Source organism: Muscardinus avellanarius, assembly GCF_963383645.1.
Source record: "Muscardinus avellanarius genome assembly, chromosome: 13".
Classification (NCBI taxonomy): Eukaryota; Metazoa; Chordata; class Mammalia; order Rodentia; family Gliridae; genus Muscardinus; species Muscardinus avellanarius.
The window spans coordinates 40,481,036-40,499,844 of record NC_137799.1 but is presented as its reverse complement, the minus strand read 5'-3'; the positions used below and the strand labels follow the sequence as shown (position 1 = coordinate 40,499,844).

The following is an 18,809-nucleotide window of genomic DNA, read 5'->3' as shown; positions in this document are numbered from 1 at the left end:
GGGATTACAAGAGTGTGACACCACACCCAGCTCCAAAAGAATTTAAATAGACAGTCCTTGCTGGATTTCCCCACTCAATCTATTAGTAATCATGCCTGTGCAACCAAGTCTCCATAAGTGCCCAAAAGGACAGGGTAACAGAGTTTGGAGGTAGAATGCCCCAGTGTGTGTTGTGTGTGTGTCTGTGTGTGTGAATGGTGCTGGGGATGGAACCCAGGGTTTCACTAAGTTGCTGAGAGCCTCACTAAAAAGCTGAGGTTGACCTCAATCCTGTGATCCTCCTGTCTCAGTCTCCCAAGTGCTGGGATTACAAACATGTGCCATCATGCTTGGAAATTTTTTTAATTTTGAAACAGGGTCTCACTAAGTTTCTGAGGCTGGCCTTGAACATGATCTCTTCCTGTCTCAGCATCTAAAATACTAGGATCACAGACATACACCACACCTGCCTAGCCCTTTTTATTTTGAAATATAATTTTTTTGCAGTATTGGGGGTTGAACCCAGGGTCATTCTATCTCCAAGCTATACCTCCACTCCTATTTTTTATTTATTTTGAAACAGGGCCTCACTAAATAGCAGAGGCTGTCCTAGAACCTGCGATCCTCCCGTCTCAGGGGATTATAGATGTGTACCATTGGTGCCTGGCTTCAGGGTTTCTTTTTGCATGATGAGAATGTTCTCAGAGAATTTATAGGGCTGCATTCAATAACTACACTACAAGCTGCTGAATCATGCTTTTTTTTTTTTTTTTTTTTTTTGCAGGTCTGGGGCTGGAACCAAGGGGCATTCGACCTCCGAGCTACAACCCCTGCCCTATTTTTTATTCTTTATTTTGAAACAGGGTCTCACTGAGTTGCAGAGGGCCTCAGTAAGTAGCTGAGGCTGTCTGCGAACCGTGATCCTCCGGTCTCAGCCTCCCGAATGCTGGGACTACAAGTGTGCGCCACCACGCCTGGTTAACTGAATCCTGCATTTTAAAAGTTAATTTTTAGCCGGGCGTGTTGGCGCACGCTTGTAATCCCCGCACTTGGGAGGCAGAGACAGGAGGATCGCGCAGGTTCGAAGCCAGCCGCGCGCGCGCGCTGGCTTAGGAGATCCTGTTTCCAAATAAAAATGTAAAAATAGGTCTGGGTGTGTAGCCCGGAGATAGAAGGGCTTCCAGGAACCCCAGTACCACCAAAAAAAAAAAAAAAAAAAAAAAAAAAAAAGTTAATTTTATATGAAATTTAACTCTATTTTAAAAAAGAATGTTATATGTTGCTACATAAAGCTCAGAAACATGCTAAGTCAAAGAGGCCAATCACAGAAGGCCTCATGTTATATGCTTTTTTTGTGTGTGTGGTACTGGGGATGGAACCAGGGGCTTTTCTACCTCTGGGCTACACTCCCAGACCTTTTTTATTTACTTATTTATTTATGTGGTAATGGGGATTGAACCCTGGGGCATTCTACCTCCAGGCTACACCCTGGCCCTATTTTGTATTCTTTCTTTTGAAACAGGGTGTCACTACATTGCAAAGGGCGTAACTAGCTGAGGCTAGCCACAAACCACAATCCCCCCATCTCAGCCTCCCAAATGCTGGGATTACAAGCATGTAATACCATGCCTGTCCCAGATCTGTTTTATATTTAGTTTGGAAACAGTATCTCATTAAGTTGCTGAGAGCCTAAGTAGGGGAGGCTGGCTTTGAACCTCCATGATCCTACTGGCTTAGCCTCCCAAGTACTGGAATTAAAAGCCTGTGCCACGATGCCCAGCTTGGAGGGGTATATTTTCTCTTTCTCTCTCTCTCTCTCCCTCCCTCCCTCCCTCTCTCTCTCCTTTTTTGGCTGTCCTGGGGATGGAATCGGGGCATTCAACCTCCGAGATACCGCCAGCACTATATTTTTGTTATTTATGTTGAAACAGGGTCTCATGAGTTATAAAGAGCTTAAGTAGCTATGGCTATCCTTGAACCGTGATCTTCCTGTATCAGCATCCTAAATGCTGGGATTACAAGCATATACTACCACACCTGGCTTTGGAGGGGTATATTTCTAAAGGTATAATTTCTTTTTCGGTTGATGAAAATATAAAATTGCAGGCATGTTGGCGCACGCTTGTAATCCCAGCATTCAGGAAGCTGAGACAGGAGGATCATGGTTTGCAGTCAGCCTCAACTACGTAGTGAGGTCCTTTGCAACCCAGTGAGACCCTGTTTCACAATAAAGAATAAAAAATAGGGCTGGAGGTGTAGCTCAGAGGTAGAATGCCCCTGGGTTCCATCCCCAGTACCGCAAAAAGAAAAAAACTTCATAAAATTGATTGTGATGGTTTAAAAACTCTCTGAACACACAAAAACTACTGAATTACATATTTTATTTTATTTTTGCGGGTCTGGGGATGGAACCCAGGGGCATGTGACCTCTGAGCTATACCCTCTGCCCTATTTTTTATTCTTTATTTTGAAACAAGGTCTCACTAAGTTGCAGAAGGCCTAAGTAGCTGAGGCTGTCCCGGAACTGCGATCCTCTGGTCTCAGCCTCCGGATTGCTAGGATTACAAGTGTGTACCACCATGCCCAGCTAAGAATTTTTTATTTTATTTATTTATTTATTTTTGTAGTACTGGGGGTGGAACCCAGAGGCTTTCTGCCACCGGGCTATACTTCCAGACCTATTTTTTTATATTTTACTTGGAAACAGGGTCTCACTAAGTTGCTGAGAGCCTCACTCAGTAACTGAGACTGGCTTCAAACCTGCGCGATCCTCCTGTCTCAGCCTCCCAAGCGCGGGATTACAAGCGTGTGCCACCACTCCTGGCTTTTTTCGTGTTTTTTTTTTTTTTTTTGGTGGTACTGGGGGTGGAACCCAGAGGCTTTTTACCTCCGGGCTATCGTCCCAGACCTTTTTTTATATTTTATTTGGAAACAGGGTCCCAACATTTGCCAGGCTGAGACAGGAGAATCACAGTTCAAGGACAGCCTCAGCTACTACTTACTGAGGCCCTTTGCAACTCATTGAGGCCCTATTTCAAAATAAATACTATGCCGGGCGTGTCAGCCCAAGCTTGTAATCCCAGCATCTGGAGGTTGAGATAGGAGGATGGTGGTTCAGGGAAAGCCTTTGCTACTTAGTGAGGCCATCTGCAACTTAGTGAGACCCTGTTTCAAAATAAAGAATAAAAAATAGGGCAGAGAGCTGGGTGTGGTGGCACAGGCTGTAATCCCAGCATTCTGGAGACTGAGACCAAAGGATGCATTCTGGAGACTGAGACCAAAGGATCGCGGTTGAGGAGCAGCCTCAGCTACTAAGCGAGGCCCTTCACAACTGAGACCCTATTTCGAAAAAATAATAATAATAATAATAGGACTGGGATGTCGCTCACAGGTAAAATGTCCCTAGGTTCCATTCCCAGGAACTGCAAAAAAAAAAAAAAAAAAAAAAAGGCAGGGGGTGTAGCTCATAGGTAGAATGCACCTGAGATCCACCCCCAGACATAAATAAATAAATACATAAATAAAATGGGGCTGGGACTGTAGCTAAGAGGTAGAATGCTCCTGGGTTCCATCCCCAGTACCACAAAATATAAAAAATAAAAGAATAAAAATAAAGGGTGTTCTAGAGCAAAAGGACACATCTGGGAAAGGAACACAACACTATCAGGGCTTCACTCAAAGTGTGTGCTCGTGATGCTTAGGCTTGTCTTCTCAATCTTCTCTGTTATCAGCCAAAGCCAGGGACTTCCTAATTGTGCTGAATGGATAACAAAGGGAAATGGCAGATGGGATAATAGGAGTAACTTGCGAAAGAGGTGTAAGTAACTGAATTCAGACAAGTAAACTCAGACAACTGCAACCTCTCTTTTTTTTTCTCCTTTTGGTACCAGAGATTAAATCCAGGGGGCATTCTGCCTCTGAGGTATGCTCTGAACCCTATCTATCTACCTACCTACCTACCTACCTATCTGTACTGGAGATGGAACCCGGGGGCATTCTACCTCTGAGCTATACCCTGCAGCTCTATTTTTTATTCTTTATTTGAAACAGGGTCTTGCTGAGTTGTGTAGGCCTCACTAAGTAGCTGAGGCTAGCCAAGAATCTGTGATCCTCCTTTATCAGCTTCCCAAACATTTTTATTCTTGAAACAGGGTCTCTCCAAGTTACCAAGACTGGCCAAGAATCTGCATTCTGCCTGTCTCAGCCTCCCAAGTACTAGGATTACAGTCATGGGCCACCACACCCAGCTCCAACTCCAATCTGCCCAAGGCTCTTACCTGTAACCAGGACTACCTAAGATGACTGATCCAATATGTGCCTGTGGGGAGAGGAAGCTGACCCTCCCCTCAGCCCTTATAGAACAGTGGGGCTCCCCTGTATCTCAGACACATATATTTATGTTATTATTTTATTCCACCCTGGAGACCCACCACCTTGTCCATCAAATGTAACCAAATCAGGAGTTAGAAATCAGGCTCCACTGTGATTATGAATTATAAAATAACAAAGTCCAAGAATCAGCATCCCCTGGCTGCATGGTAGTAAAAAGTGTGATTGAGCCTCTTTCGCAGATCAGCTAGCACCTGCACAAGTCAGGCTATGTTATGCTTCAGTTCTCTATGTGGACAGGTACAAGCATCCAGCGCCTTTGCCACTCTACTGGGCCAGAACTAGATTTCTGAACCAGGAGCTCACAGCACCATCCACTCGCATCACCAAAGCTATGCCCAGGAGAAGTCCCACGCTGCTCACAATAAAGCCTATTGCCTCAAAAATGAACCTGCAAAGAAAGGTGGAACACCTCAGGGGCCAGTGCACGTCTTTCCTTCAAAGGCATACCATGTTCATTAAACATTTATGCTTTGCTCTAAGCTTCCCCCTTCCCACCACCTCTCCTTAAGCAAATCCACTCACTTGGGGGCAAACACCTTCCAGACCACGAGATGCCTGCGGAGGACGGAGGCTGCCAAGGTACAAGCTAGAATCTAAGGGAAGAAAGGAGGATCCCAGTTACTTGGAAAAGGGAGGAGGAAGCATGGCAGTGTTGCTTTAGGCCTCTGTGACAAATGAGAGGAGGAGCAAAGAGGTGTGTGTCACTAGAAAAAACCCTGGGCTAGGAGTTGCCCTGGCCAAACTACTGATTCAGTGACTTGGGCAGGTCACTATTCATCTGTAATGCTAACACTCAGCCTCTGCCTCCCAGGTGGAGGAAGATGTCCACCCTTTCTGCCTCCAAAAAGGAATGAGATTCTATGATCACAGTTTGGGAAACAACCCTGGCAATCAGCTCAGACTTTCCAGTACGTCTATTAATGGAGTAATATCCAAATGCAACTATTAGGGTCCACAGCTAGGCTGTAGAGAGGAAATGCCCCGGGAGCAGGATATGAAAATCCAGGTTCAAGTCTCAGAACTGTCACCTGAGGTCACTGGGCCTGGGAACCTCTTCACTTATCTGTACCTCAGTCAAGGCTCTCTCTCAGGGGTTGGTTTCTTTTTGAGAAAAAGTCCCAGTATGTTGCTCAGGCTAGCTTTGAACTTATGATCCCCTGCCTTAACCTGGGATTAGAGGCATATGTTCCAGCATACCTAGTTCTCCCAAGACTGTGTGTGTGTGTGTGTGTGTGTGTGTGTGTGTGTGTGTGTGTTACTGAAAATTAAACACAGGGGCATTTTACCTCCAAGGTACAAACCCAGTCAACATTCATATATATATATATATATATATATATATATATATATATATATATATATATATTTTATTGGTAGTACTGGGGGTGGAAGCCAGGGGCTTATTCTTACCTTCGAGCCATACTCCCAGACCTATTTTATATTTTATTGGAAACAAGGTCTCACTAAGTTGCTGAGAGCCTCACTAAGTAGCTGAGGCTGGCTTTGAACCTGTGCAATCCTCCTGTCTCACTCTCCCAAGCGTTGGGATACAAGTGTACACCACCACACCCGGTCCCAGTCCTATTTTTATTTAAGTTGTGGAGTGCCTTACTACGTTGCTGAGGTTGGCTGCAATCTGCAATCCTCCTGTCTCAGCCTCCCAAGTGCTGGGATTACAAGCGTGCACCACAACGCCCAGCTCTCCCAGGTTTTTGAAAATATGAAAGAACATGAAATATACAATGAAATGGTCATAGCTCCCTGATCTCTTCCCCTATACCCACCTGAACACCAAGGACGAAGAGATACTTGAGGCCCAACTGCAGTAACGCTGCATTGAAATGGTGAGGTGCATCCCGGAGCCGCATCTCCATTAGTGGCTCCTCCTCCTCCTCCTCTTCCTCCTCAGGCTTGGTTCTGCTCTCAGCTTCACTCCCTGGGGGCTGCCGCCTCTTCCTTGGCCCTTGACTCTCACACAGGAAGGGCCAGAGCAGGAGCAGTGGGCAACCTACTGCCTCGGGGGAGCACATGGCTGGCATCAATGGAGGACCCAACGACCAGTCCACCCTAATCTCCAACCACCCTACTTGAGTTCAGGCTCCAATTTGCTTAGGCCAATGGATACTTAGCCAAGTTCTAACAAACCACCTCTCCCCACCCAAATCCAAAGTTTTCCTTTCTTTCCACAAATCCAGAGTAAAAACTGAAAGCAAGGGAAGTACCTGCAAAAAGGAGGTGGGAAGCAAAGGTGTTTGCTCCCACTAGCAAAGCAGGCAGCCAAATGGAGGAGCCATGACCCTCTGGGAACCCCACAAAAGCTGCATGCCAATGGATGGCTGGAAAGACAGGCTGGTGGCCTGTGGAGTAGAAGGTCTGTGTGGCCAGGAGGGCCCACGCTGACACTGCCTGCCACGGCACAGTGAAAGGACCTGGAGGGAAAGATACGCTTCCTTACGAATCACATCTCATTCTCTAATCCAGTCTACTGCCCCACTCTCATATCCTCCTCCACTTCAGTGCCAATTCTCACACCCATGCTCACCACCTAGCCTCCCTAACCTTTCTGGCACTAGGGACTGCACCCAGGGGCATTCTACCTTCCAGCTACACCCCCAGTACTTTTCATTTCTTAATTTGATACAGGGTCTTACTAAATTGCTGACACAAGCCTCATGCCTGCAATCTTCCTGTCTCTACTTCCCAAATACTGGGATAACAGCTACCATGGCCCACTTAGGCAACACTCTTGCTATTCTAATTCCCTCTGTGGCACAAACCCAACCATGCCCGATCAGAATCTCACTGTGTTCAATCTCTTTCATATATGCACAGCTCACTCTGTCGTAATATACTCATAATTTGCCTACCACTGAAAAGTCAGGAAGTGCGCACTTCTGTAAGAAACAAATCCTGGAGGAATTCTTACCCCGCTGTCCTAGCCCCATGCACCATGGGAGCTGACAGATGGCAGGGATTAGCTTGGCTATGGCAGGTAAGTGAGAATAAGATCTTCCCAATTGCAAGGGACATAGACTTTGTGTCGAGGTAAGGAAACACAAGGCACAATATCTCCCTGAAAACAAGAGGGTCTGGACTCACACCACTATTGTCTTAGATGAATCAGGGCTGAAGTGTGTATTTACCAGGGGTGGTGATGGGTATCCCAGCAGCAAGCAGATGCAGGAGAAGGAAGCTCTGCAGAAACAGAAGCAGGAACACAAGGCTGATGCGCTCTGCATGCAATAGCAGAAGCGGGAAGGCCAACAGGGTAAGGGCCGTGACCATAGCAGCTGAGTAGACACTCCCCAACTGATAGGCAGCTACAGTCAAGGGACCCTGAGATTTGGTCCTCTCTATCCGGCCTCGGAACGCCTCCTGCATGTGTCGGTAGATTTGAGGGACCACATACTCCAGGTCAGCCTGAGAAGTGGGGGGGCCTGAGAAGGGAGTGAGGACAGTTCTGGTCCTTGAGGCACCTGCCCCGACCTTCACCAGCACTGTCACGGGTCTCCAGAGCAGCAGCAGGAGCCCCGCAGCAGCTAGTCCTGCCACTGCCCGAGGAAGCACAACTGTGGCCCCAGCAACCAGGGCCCGGAGACGTGGGGGTGCTTCATCCGCCCCCGATGCCAATGCCCAGTAGGCAGCAGTGCCCAGTGCCATCAGAGGCAGCCCCCAGCGAACAAAGAGCACAGGGGGCTCAGGACTCTTGAGATTGCCATAGCGACGAAGCCAGAGGCGCACAGCAACTAACAGGGCCACCAGTGCCCCCACACAAGCTCCGTACCACAAATTCTTGGCTCGACTGCCCACCATGGATGCCAGAGGACTCAACCAAGGAGAGGAGTGGCAAACAGGTGTCTCTTCAGGGCAGCGATGAAAAAGCCCAGCTAGCCTTGTACATAAAAGCAACCCAACTCCAAGCCTCAGGGCATAGGTGCCACTGTGCCGAAGGGGGCTTGTTGGAGCAGAGGAGCCGAGGCGGCATTTTGGGAGGAGCCTAGATGGCAGCATTTGGCCCTCCCAGTGAAGCTGGGCAACCAGGAACAAAATGAGTGAGCCCAAAAGGAAGGAAGTGGCCCTGGCATCAGCTATAACAAAACTATCAGAGAAAGCGGCAGCCAATCGAAGGAGCAGGAGTATTAGGACAGGTCCAGGGATGGGAAACAGGATTGCCAGGGGCCTCTTAGACCCCCAACCAGGCATGGTTTTCCACAGAAAAGGTGGGAGTGAGCTTGTTGCAGCTATGGCCCCTAGAATCACAAGATCCAGCTTCCACCCCGCAGTTACCAGGAGTCCGGCACAGATCATGGCCCCAGCCAGGCCCCAGGACACAGTTATAAGCAGTAGAGTGCGATAGTGGAAGCTTGGGGATGTTGACCACTGGGATATGAGCAGACAGAGAAAGCAGGCAGAAGCCAGGAGAGCAGCACCCCCTGCCATGCGGACCAGAGAGAACCGGGCCCAAGACTCGATGCAGGTGGCCCGAGCTCCCCGAAGGAACTGCTGCAGCTCAGTAATCACAGTCTGCAGTGTCGCCTCAGCCTCCTGAGGATTCTGCAGTAGCCACTGATAGTCAGCAGAGGCCTTGGTGAAAAGGTTCTGCAACTGATGAAGCTCCTTAACTTGGAGGTCCTGAGTAGCAGCTGAGTAGGTATGAAGAAATCGGGAAACCTGACAGAAAAGATCAGAGGCCAAGGACACAAGTCAATTATATATAAACTGGCTGGGGGCGGGGATAACTATTGCAAAAGTGAGTACCTGGAAATAAGGGACTAAAATGTCCAGGGCATTAGGGAGGAAGAATAAAAGGGGGATATGGCTATGAAAGGTGAGATGAAGACTAGACAAGCCGGGCGTGGTGGCGCATGATTGTAATCCCAGCATTTAGGAGGCTGAGACAGGAGGATCCTAGTTCATGGCCACCCTTAGCCATTTAGTGAGGTTATTTACAACTCAGTGAGACCCTGTTTCAAAATAAAGTATAAAAAATAGGACTGGAAGTGTAGCTTGGAGGTAGAATGCCTCTGAGTTCCAAACCCAGTACCACCCAACAGAAAAATAAAAAAGCTGGACAAAGGGCAATGGAGTGGTCATTATCCTCTTAGGCCTACCTTATCTTTACCACTCAGAAACCCAGCCCGCTTACCCACCTGTTGGGCATTGAGATGAAGAGCTTCGGCTTGAGCTAGAGCAGAGGAGTGGGGCTGGGAGTCCTTGCTCTCTGAAAACAGCTCAGCTATCACCTCCCCGATGTTTCCAAATGGGATGGGCAGGCCTAGCAGCAGGGCCAGCGTGGGCACGAGACTGATCTGAGGAATCACTTCTGGCTCCTAGAGAGGAAGGACAGGGTCAATGAGATCATCACAAAGTGTTTGGAATGAAAGAAACAAGTGGAGCATACCCAACATCATGGATATGGGATCCTAAAACAGAAGGACCCATGAGGATGCTGTGATCTCGACATGGGCTGAACACTGGGAAACCAGAAGAGGCACACCCCAGGCCTCACCTCTGGTGGGGTGCTGGGGAAAAGGGCTGTGGGGCTGTATAGAAAGAGTGCAGCCGAGACCTCCAGCTCACTCTCCCCTCCGTGGTCCCCAGTCACCGTCATCCCGTGGTCCCCAGCCACCACCAGCAGTGTGTCATTCTCCAGACGATCCATGAGTCCCCTGGGGATCAAGAAATGAGTCAGGGATAGAGATGGATGAAGATTCTTCTCAAGGGCTCTACTAATGGAAATCATGACTGACTTCCATTAGTAGGGCCTAGACCTCTGGCAATGAAGACACCTCTTCAGCCATAACCATACTGCAGCAAACCTCACAATGAGCCTCTAGCTTCAGAAAAAAGCCTCGAGAAGATAGAATTCAGCTAGGAGGGGTTTTATTTAATAACTCTATCTCCTAGGACCACATATCCTAAGATTCTCAGCCACAAACCCACTCCCCCAGTCAATATCCCACACTCACTGGATCATCTGGTCCATCTGGCTAAGTTTCTTGGCCATTTCAGGGTGGTAAGGGCCATGCGAGTGGCCACAATGATCCACACCCATGAAGTGAGCAATCAGCACGTCCCATTCACCACTGTCCACTGTGAAGGGGAGAACACTGAGTATGGGGGACTAGGCCCACTCCTCATCCCAGCCAGGCTCTGACACGCTTTTGTGCCCAGGGACACAAGCCCAGGTCACCGCACCCATGGGAGACTCAGAATCTCAGACTAGAGCAGTTTCCCCTAGCTCCCAGTCTAAGGGACTAAGTGCTCTGGCCCCGTGCTCACTGGTGGGATAGAGGTGTTCTAGGATGCCATTGTCCACTGTGTGTAGGTCTTTGATGTTGGAGGACGAGAAGAAGAAAGCTTTGGAAAAAGCTCCAGGGAAAAGGTCTCTCCAGATGCCATCTCCCATGAACACTATACGCCTTCCTGCAGGGATATAACAGAGTGGTTGAGGGGAGAACAGGAGAGGAGACCCTTTAAGACCCATAAGAAAGCTAAACTATGCATCCTTAGGTACACCTATTCCATCCAACAACTCTCTCTTCTTCTTGGCCTAACATTCCCCTGGGGAAGCCCATACTCAGACTTCTCACTCTCATTCCTACAAAATGATCTACTGGTTCTCAGTACCAGCATATCTCTGCTAACCTGTTTTTCCTGGGTATCTCCTACTTTTGTAAGTTCACTCACTTACTTGGAAAGGTAGAGGCCTGGATCCCTCTACTTCCTTCTTGACATATATGAACCAAGACTGTATTCTCTTCATTTCTATCTTTCCCTTTCCTGAGAGTTCCCCAATAGTACAAAGCCCTTTGTCCCCCAAACTGAGTTCCTTATACACAAAGCTTTAGTCTCTTTCTCCTCCCAAACTATCCCTCTGCCTCAAACACACACCCTAGCCGGGCACATGGCTAGGCACACAAAGTTCTTACTCCCTGACTTCTGAAGAAAAACAATCTGCCCAGGTACTCTTGGATTCCAGAAGGTGCACACTGACCTGCACGGGTAAGCTGCTTAATGAGATTGTCTTCCACTATGGCATAACTAGCAAAGTTACTGCCAGCATCAATAAAGGTAGGCAGTGAGCCTGTGGTGAGGGCCTTGAGACGCTGCACGGTGATAGTTGGGGGATCGACCTGAGATCGGTAGAGCCGGGCATGGTGGGGCTGAATCTCCAGGATCCTCTGCAAGGAGCCCAGTTTTCCCAGGAAAGGCAGGGAGACAGGAGGCTCTCCAGACACGTATGAGCGCTGGGGCTGGGCAAAGTCAAACCTCAGGGCATCTATCAGCACGAATACAACCCGGGAGAACCGCGAAGCCATCCAGCAGGCCCCAGGCTTCCCTTGGCTCCCCAGTGGCAGGGATCCAGGGCCTGGGGGTTCTTGGCAGCTGCTATGGTTGGAGAGTTCCAAACGGATGAGAAGGAAGCCACTGGTGAAGAGGGCAATGCCAGCATAGAAGAGGAAGCCGACCCAGGCCAAGATGAGTAACACTGAGACCTTCTGCATCCTGGTAGGGGCAAGGAGGGAATTCATTACTGTAGGGAAAAAGAATCAGTGCACATTCTAGTCCCTCAAAACAGTGCTGAATTAGAATCACCTCCTATTAGAAGGGTTTCTACACATAAACAGCCTCGGAGCCAGTCCATTCAATATTCCCCTCTATTAATTATACCTGCTTGTATTTTTCTTTCTTTTTTCTTCCTTTTTTTTTTTTTTTTTGGTACTGGGAATTGAGCCCAGAGGCATTCTACTCCCACCCCAATTTTACTTTTTATTTTGAAACAGTTTAAGTCGAGGAGGGCCCCACATTGTTTGTGAAGCTGGCTGCTAAACTGAGATCCTCCTGTCTCAGCCTCTTTGATTACAGGAATGGGCCACCACAAACAGTTAGTTATACAAGGTTTTTTTTGTTTTGTTTTGGTTTTTTTGGGGGGGCAGGTTTGGGGATGGAACCCAGGGGCATTCGACCTCAGAGTTATACACCCTGCCCTATTTTTTTTTTTAATTCTTAATTCTTAAATCAGGTCTCACTGTGTTGCAAAGAGCCTAAGTAGCTGAGGCTGGTCGGGAACCTTGATCCTCTGGTCTCAGCCTCCGGAATGCTGGGATTACAGGCATGCACCACCACACCCGGCTTTTTTTTTTTTTTTTTTTTTTTTTAAAGAAAATGTCCCCAGACTGTACACATCAATCTGGAGCTTCAGTTAGAAACAGTATTTCCAGCCGGTTGTGGTGGCGCACGCTTGTAATCCACGCGCTTGGGAGGCAGAGACAGGATCGCGCAGGTTCGAAGCCAGCTGCGCGCGCTGGCTTAGGAGACCCTGTTTCCAAATTAAAAAAAAAAAAAATGTAAAAATAGGTCTGAGAGTGTAGCCCGTAGGTAGAAGGGCTTCCAGGAACCCCAGTACCACCAAAAAAAAAACAAAAAACAAAAAAAACTATTTCCAGCCGGGAGTGGTGCTGCACGCTTGTAATCCCTGCGCTTGGGAGGCTGAGACAGGAGGATCGCACAGGTTTGAAGCCAACCCTAGCTATTTAGTGAGGCTCTCAGCAACTTAGTGAGACCCTGTTTCCAAATAAAATATAAAAAAGAACTGGGAGTATAGCCCGGTGGTAGAAATCCTCTGGGTTCCACCCCCAGTACCACAAAAAAAAATAAAAATAAAAAATAAACAGTATTTCCAGCGCCCACTCTACATCTACTGAATCAGGGTCTTTGAGGTAGGATATAGAAATTTGCACAAGTACAGCCCTGAAGCTGCTAATGCTGAGAAAACCCAGTCCACGAGGAAAACTTATTCTTCCTGTCCCAGCTCACACTGTCCAGGGGAATTCGGACCCAGCCAACCGCGCCGCCTGGTGGGGACCAGGGTCGAGGGGGCGGAGTCACGCTGCGCTTCCGGATCAGGATCGAGCCCCCGGGCGAGACCTCGCCGGCCGCGGGGCAGGACCGGGGCCTCGAGGCGGACGGGCTCCGGGACGCAGACGTCCAGGCGGCTCGGCCTCCTCCGAGGGCTATCCCGATTATGCCTGGGCACTCTGGCCCCAGTACTGGGCATCCCTGGCGCGGAGGAAGGGCTCCCTTGCTTTGGGGGGACGCTAACACAGGGTTCTCGAGAGAAGCCGGCTCACAGAGGCGCGCCCGTCGGGCAGAGCGGCTCACGCGAGGAGCTTCGGCGCCCCCTGCCGGCCACTGCGTGCAAGTTCGGCAGGGGGACAAAGCTGGATGTGAGATTCTGGAACTTAGAATGGGGAGCAAGGAAGTAAGCTAGAAGAGTGGAAGGGACCGCGGTCCATTCTTGGTTGGAACTAAGCGCACAGCTTCTGGAGTCGAATTGGACCTGAACGCTCCCTCGGCCGCTCATTGTGATGATTTGGCAATGTCATATGTAAAACTGGGAAAATAATATTTACTCTTTCCTCTTTACTTAGCCGACTTCAAGTAATCGATTTTGCTATTTCTCTCAGTGCTACTAAGTAATAAATTATTGTCTTATAAACAATAAATAAGTTCATTAAGCTGGGCCAAGTGGTGCACTCCTATAATTCCAATACTTGAAAGGCTGAGACAGTTCGAGGCCAGCCTAGGCAACTTAGCCTGACCCTGAACCAAAATAAATAGCCGTATGTAGCAGCACATGCCTGTAAATCCCAGTACTTGGGAGGCGGAGACAGGAGGATCTCAGTTTTCCCCGCCAGCCTCAGCAACTTCATGAGGACCTCGGCAACTTAGTGAAACCCTGGTGCAAAATAAAATACAGCTGAGGGCCGGGTATGGTGGCGCACACTTGTAATCCCTGCGCTTGGGAGGCTGAGACGGGAGAATCGCGCAGATTCGAAGCCAGCCTCAGCTACTTAGTGAGGCTCTCAGCTACTTAGTGAGACCCTGTTTCCAAATAAAATGTAAAAAAGGTCTGGGAGGGTAGCCCGAAGGTAGAAAGCCTCTGGGTTCTACCCTTGGGGGTGGAAAATACAGCAGAGGATGTAGCTCAGAGGTAGAAGGCCACTGGGCTCAATCCCCAGTACCAAAGTAATACAGAAACAAATAAATTGGGCTGGGGGTGTGGCTTGAGGTAGAATGCCCTGGGTTCAATCCCAATTACTCTGCCAAAAAAAAATTATAAAGCAAGAAATCCACCTTAAAAATGAACATGCAATCAGACTAAACCCTTCTCAAAAGAGGATACCGAATAGCCAATAAACATGGCATGATGCTCAACATCATTAGTTATCAAGGAAGTCCACTAGGAAAACCCACTAGCATGACTAAAATAAAAAAGACAACGGCTGGGGGTGTAGCTATAAAAACAGAGCACTTGCTTAGCACACACAAAGTCCTGAGCTCAATTTCTAGCGCGCACACACACGCACACAAATATCGGCAAGGAAGTGAAGAAATTGGGACCCACATACACTGCCAATAGGATTGTAAAATGGCACAGCAGCTTTGGAAAACAGACCAACAGTTCTTCAAAAGGTCAATCCGTTATCATGTGATCCAACAATTTCACTCCCAGATATATACTCAAGAAAAATGAAAACATGTCTAAACAAAAACTTGTACATGAATGTTCATAGTAGTATCCACAATCGCCAAAAGGTGGAAACACAAATGTCCATCATGATGAATGGAAAAACAAAATATGGTGTACCAAACAACAGACTATTGAGTATGGAGGAGGGTGAAGAAAATGTTCTAAAATTGTGGTGGTTGCACAACTCCATGAATACACTAAAATTTATTTTAAGAAATGTACAAGGCCAGGCATGGTGGTGCACCCTTTAATCTCAGGACTTGGGAGGCCGAGACAGGAGGATCACGGTTTGTGCACAAGCTCAGCTACGATGCCCTCCGACTTAGAGAAACCCGGTTGAAAAGGTGGTTATGGTGGCACACACTTATAATCCCAGCATTTGGAAAGCTGAGACAGGAGGATTGTGGTTCTAAGACACCCTCAGCTTTGCAACTCAATGAGAACCTGTTTCAAAATAAAGAATTAAAAATAGGGCTGGACTTCAAAAAAAAAAAAAGGGGGGGAAGTGGTGATTTGGCCCGGGCCACCCTCCCCCCTCATGCCATTTTGGCATGGGGCTGTAACTACTTCCTGTATTTCTATTTTCTGTATTTCTATCTTTTTAATAAACTTTTTTAAATCTTCAAAAAAAAAATAGGGCTGGGGGTATAGCTCAGAGGTAGAATGCCCCTGGATTTCATCCCTAGTACCAAAAAAAATAAAAATAAATACATAAATACATAAAATGCTGGGAATGAGCCGGGCATGGTGGTACACACTTATAATCCCAGGATTTGGGAGGCTGAGACCAGAGGATCGCGGTTCCCGGACAGCCTTACATACTTAGTGAGGGCCTCTGCAACTCAGTGAGACCCTGTTTCAAAATAAAGAATAAAAAATAGTGCTGGGGTGTAGCTCAGAGGTAGAATGCCCCTGGGTTCCAACCCCAGTACTGCCAATGACCCTGGGTTCAATCTCCATACCAAAACAACAACAACAACAAAAGAAACCATCCTAGCCAGGCATGGTAGGGCATGCTTGTAATCCCAGCGCTTCTGAGGCTGAGACAGGAGGATCACGCAAGTTCGAAGCCAGCCTCAACTACTTAGGCTCTCAGCAACTTAGTGAGACCCTGTTTCCAAATAAATTATAAAATAGGGCTGGGGATATAGCCCGGAGGTAGAAAACCTGTGGGTTCCACCCCCCAGTACCAGAAAATAAATAAGTAGGTAAATAAAAAATAAAAAAAAGAAACCATCCTGCCGGGTGTGGTGTCCCAGCATTTGGGAGGCTGAGACAGGAGGATTGCGCAGGATCAAAGCCAGCCTCGGCTTAACTTAGTGAAGCCCTTTGCAACTCAGTGAGACTGTGATTCAAAATAAAGAATAAGCCGGGCGTGGTGGCGCACGCTTGTAATCCCCGCGCTTGGGAGGCAGAGACAGGAGGATCGCGCAGGTTCGAAGCCAGCCGCGCGCGCTGGCTTAGGAGACCCTGTTTCCACATAAAAATTTAAAAATAGGTCTGGGAGTGTAGCCCGGAGGTAAAAGGGCTTCCAGGAACCCCAGTACCACCACCAAAAAAAAAAAAAAAAAAAGATAAAAAATAGGGCTGGGGGTGTCTCTCGGCCGTAAAATGCCCTTGGGTTCCATCCCAGTATAGAAGGAAAGGAAAGAAGGAAGGAAGGAATCCAGAGGAGGAACTAAGTCTCTGGAGAAAGGGAAGTGGCCATCCTAGGGAGGACCCTGCTTACCTTGCAGACTGTGGAGGAGCTCCCTGAGCCCTTCGAGTGTGTCCTGGGCCAAATACTGTCGCTTCAGAGACTGACCCGAGTCCTGAGCCACCTGCAAAAGTGGGAGGGGCGCGGCTGAGGCTCAGTCCTAGCGGCGAGGGGATGATCCCTCCTCAGGAGTGATTCTCTGGTCACTTCTGGCCCTTTGGGTCAGTCTCTGTGCCTTTCCCTAGGGTGAGACCACTGCGAGCCCGGCTTCTGGGTCCTCGGGGCTGCAAAGCCAGGGTCCCCGTGAGCGGTTACCTGGGCCTGTCGGACGAGCCGGTCGTTCTTCTCCCTCCACAGGTCCAGGCAGCTGGCGCGGGGCGACGAGGCGCTCACCGGGACCTGCTGGGCCTCGGCTCCCGAGGGTGAGCCCTCGCCCGGGCCGGGGGCTTCCGAGCGCTGAGGCTGGGCCCGCGGGAGCTCGGGCGCTGACGAGGGGCCTGCGCATTCCCACTCCGCGTCGGACTCCTCCGAGTCCTCCGAGAACCCAGCCCAGGACACCCAGCCATCCAGGCTGAAAGCCCGACCAGGCTCTCCACTTCCCGCCCGGCCGCGCCCCCCGCCCCCGGGGGTTGGGGGCTGCAAAACTCTCGACTGCGGCTGCTCCGCTTCAAAATGTGGTCCCCCCGGGGGCTGGGGCTGCTGCTCGGGGGTACAATGCTCGCCTAGCATGCGTGGACCCCGGGTTCAAACCCCAGTACAGGGGAAGAAAAAAAAAGAAAAACTACAAGAGTTGCTTCCCGCGCGAAACGGGAAAGAAACGAGTCCGGACCGACCAGAGGAGACAGGCTACATACAGGTGGTGTGCGTGTCGGGCCCCGCGGAGACACGGCATCGGGGAGGAGCTGGCAGGAAGCCGCGCGAAACCCAGGGGCTGGCCCGCCGCTGCTGGGTCCTCGCAGTCACAGTCCTAGAGCCGCGGAGCCCCCGCTTCCCAGCCACCTCGGGGCCGGCCCGCGCGGTGCATGCTGGGGGTCGTAGTTCATTCAGCCGAGCAAGTCCGCCGAGGCCGGAAGCGCATCCTCGAAGGCGCAGGCCTGTAATCCCAGTGTTTGGGATGCTGAGACAGGTGGAGTGCAGGTTCGAGGACAGCGTCAGCTACTTAGTGAGGCCCTCCGCAACTTAGTGAGACCCTGTTTCAAAATCAAAAATAAAAAACAGGGCTGGGGTGTAGTCCAGAGGTAAAATGTTTCCAGTATCACAGAAAAAAAAAAAAAAAAAAAAAAAAACAGAAAGAAAAGGAAAGAAAAATGAAAAGCTAGCCTGTATCAAAGCTACTGGTGAGACTGAGGCCAGAGAATTGCACGCTTGAGGCCAGCCTCAGCAATTTATGGAGACCTTGTCTCAAAATAAAAAGATATGTGGATGTAGCCAGTGGCATAGCACCCCTGGGTTCAGTTCCTGTATGCCAAAAAGAAAAAAGAAGAAAAAAAAGGAAACTTGTGCTAAAGACATCATTATGAAAATTCAAAAAAAGTCATGAAATGGAGCAAATTACTAGTAAATCATATATTTCATCAGGAACTGGTATCCATAACATATAAAAACTCTCAAACTCAAAGATTTTATTTTATTATTATTGGGGGGGGGAGTGACTGAAGATTGAACTCAGGGGCATTCTACCTCTGAGCTACACCTCCAATCCTATTTTTTTAATTTTTAGTTTGAAACAAGTACTCACTAAGTTGTGGAGGGCCTCACTAACTGAGACAGCCCCCACTACAAGCACACTTGTAACCCCAGCATTTGGGAGGCTGAAACAGCTGGCCTGTCACAGTTCTAGGACACTAGGCTACTTAGGGAGGCCCTTGGCAACTCAGTGAGACCCTGTTTCAAATTAAAAAATAAGAAATAGGGCTGGGGGTGTAGCTTGGAGGTAGAATGCCCCTGGGTTCTATCCCCAGTACCACACACACACACACACACACACACACACACACACACAAAGGAGGGGCCAAGGCATGTAGCTCAATGGTAGAATGCTTTGCATAGCATGTGTGAGTCTCTGGGTTCATTCCCTGAACTCCCTGCTCCCCAAAGAGGGGGAAAGAAAATGAAGAGACCACTGCAATGTTGTGAAATATGTCTTCATCCACTTCCTGGCTTATAATTCCCTCACCAAGGAAAACCATAGAACTCTGATCTTTC

The 18,809-nt window shown here is 48.8% G+C and overlaps 1 protein-coding gene across 3 annotated transcripts; it reads right to left on the bottom strand.

The window, feature by feature from the left end:
• Nucleotides 1-4,635: 4,635 nt before the first annotated feature.
• On the bottom strand, nucleotides 4,636-11,879 carry LOC308272709 (GPI ethanolamine phosphate transferase 3-like; the record flags this gene model as incomplete). 3 transcript variants are annotated; one of them, XM_080709644.1, is made up of 11 exons in its annotated part: nucleotides 4,636-4,759; nucleotides 4,894-4,964; nucleotides 6,156-6,382; nucleotides 6,594-6,800; nucleotides 7,515-7,566; nucleotides 8,818-9,042; nucleotides 9,522-9,701; nucleotides 9,881-10,040; nucleotides 10,341-10,464; nucleotides 10,654-10,793; nucleotides 11,365-11,879. In XM_080709644.1, the coding sequence occupies 11 exons, from the start codon at nucleotides 11,877-11,879 to the stop codon at nucleotides 4,636-4,638; spliced, it is 2,025 nt and encodes a 674-aa protein (XP_080565770.1). The 3 variants fall into 3 exon arrangements, with proteins under 3 accessions (XP_080565770.1, XP_080565768.1, XP_080565769.1); XM_080709642.1 differs by having other exon boundaries at nucleotides 7,515-9,042; XM_080709643.1 differs by having other exon boundaries at nucleotides 6,594-6,728; nucleotides 7,515-9,042.
• Between the last annotated feature and the right edge of the window lie 6,930 nt (nucleotides 11,880-18,809).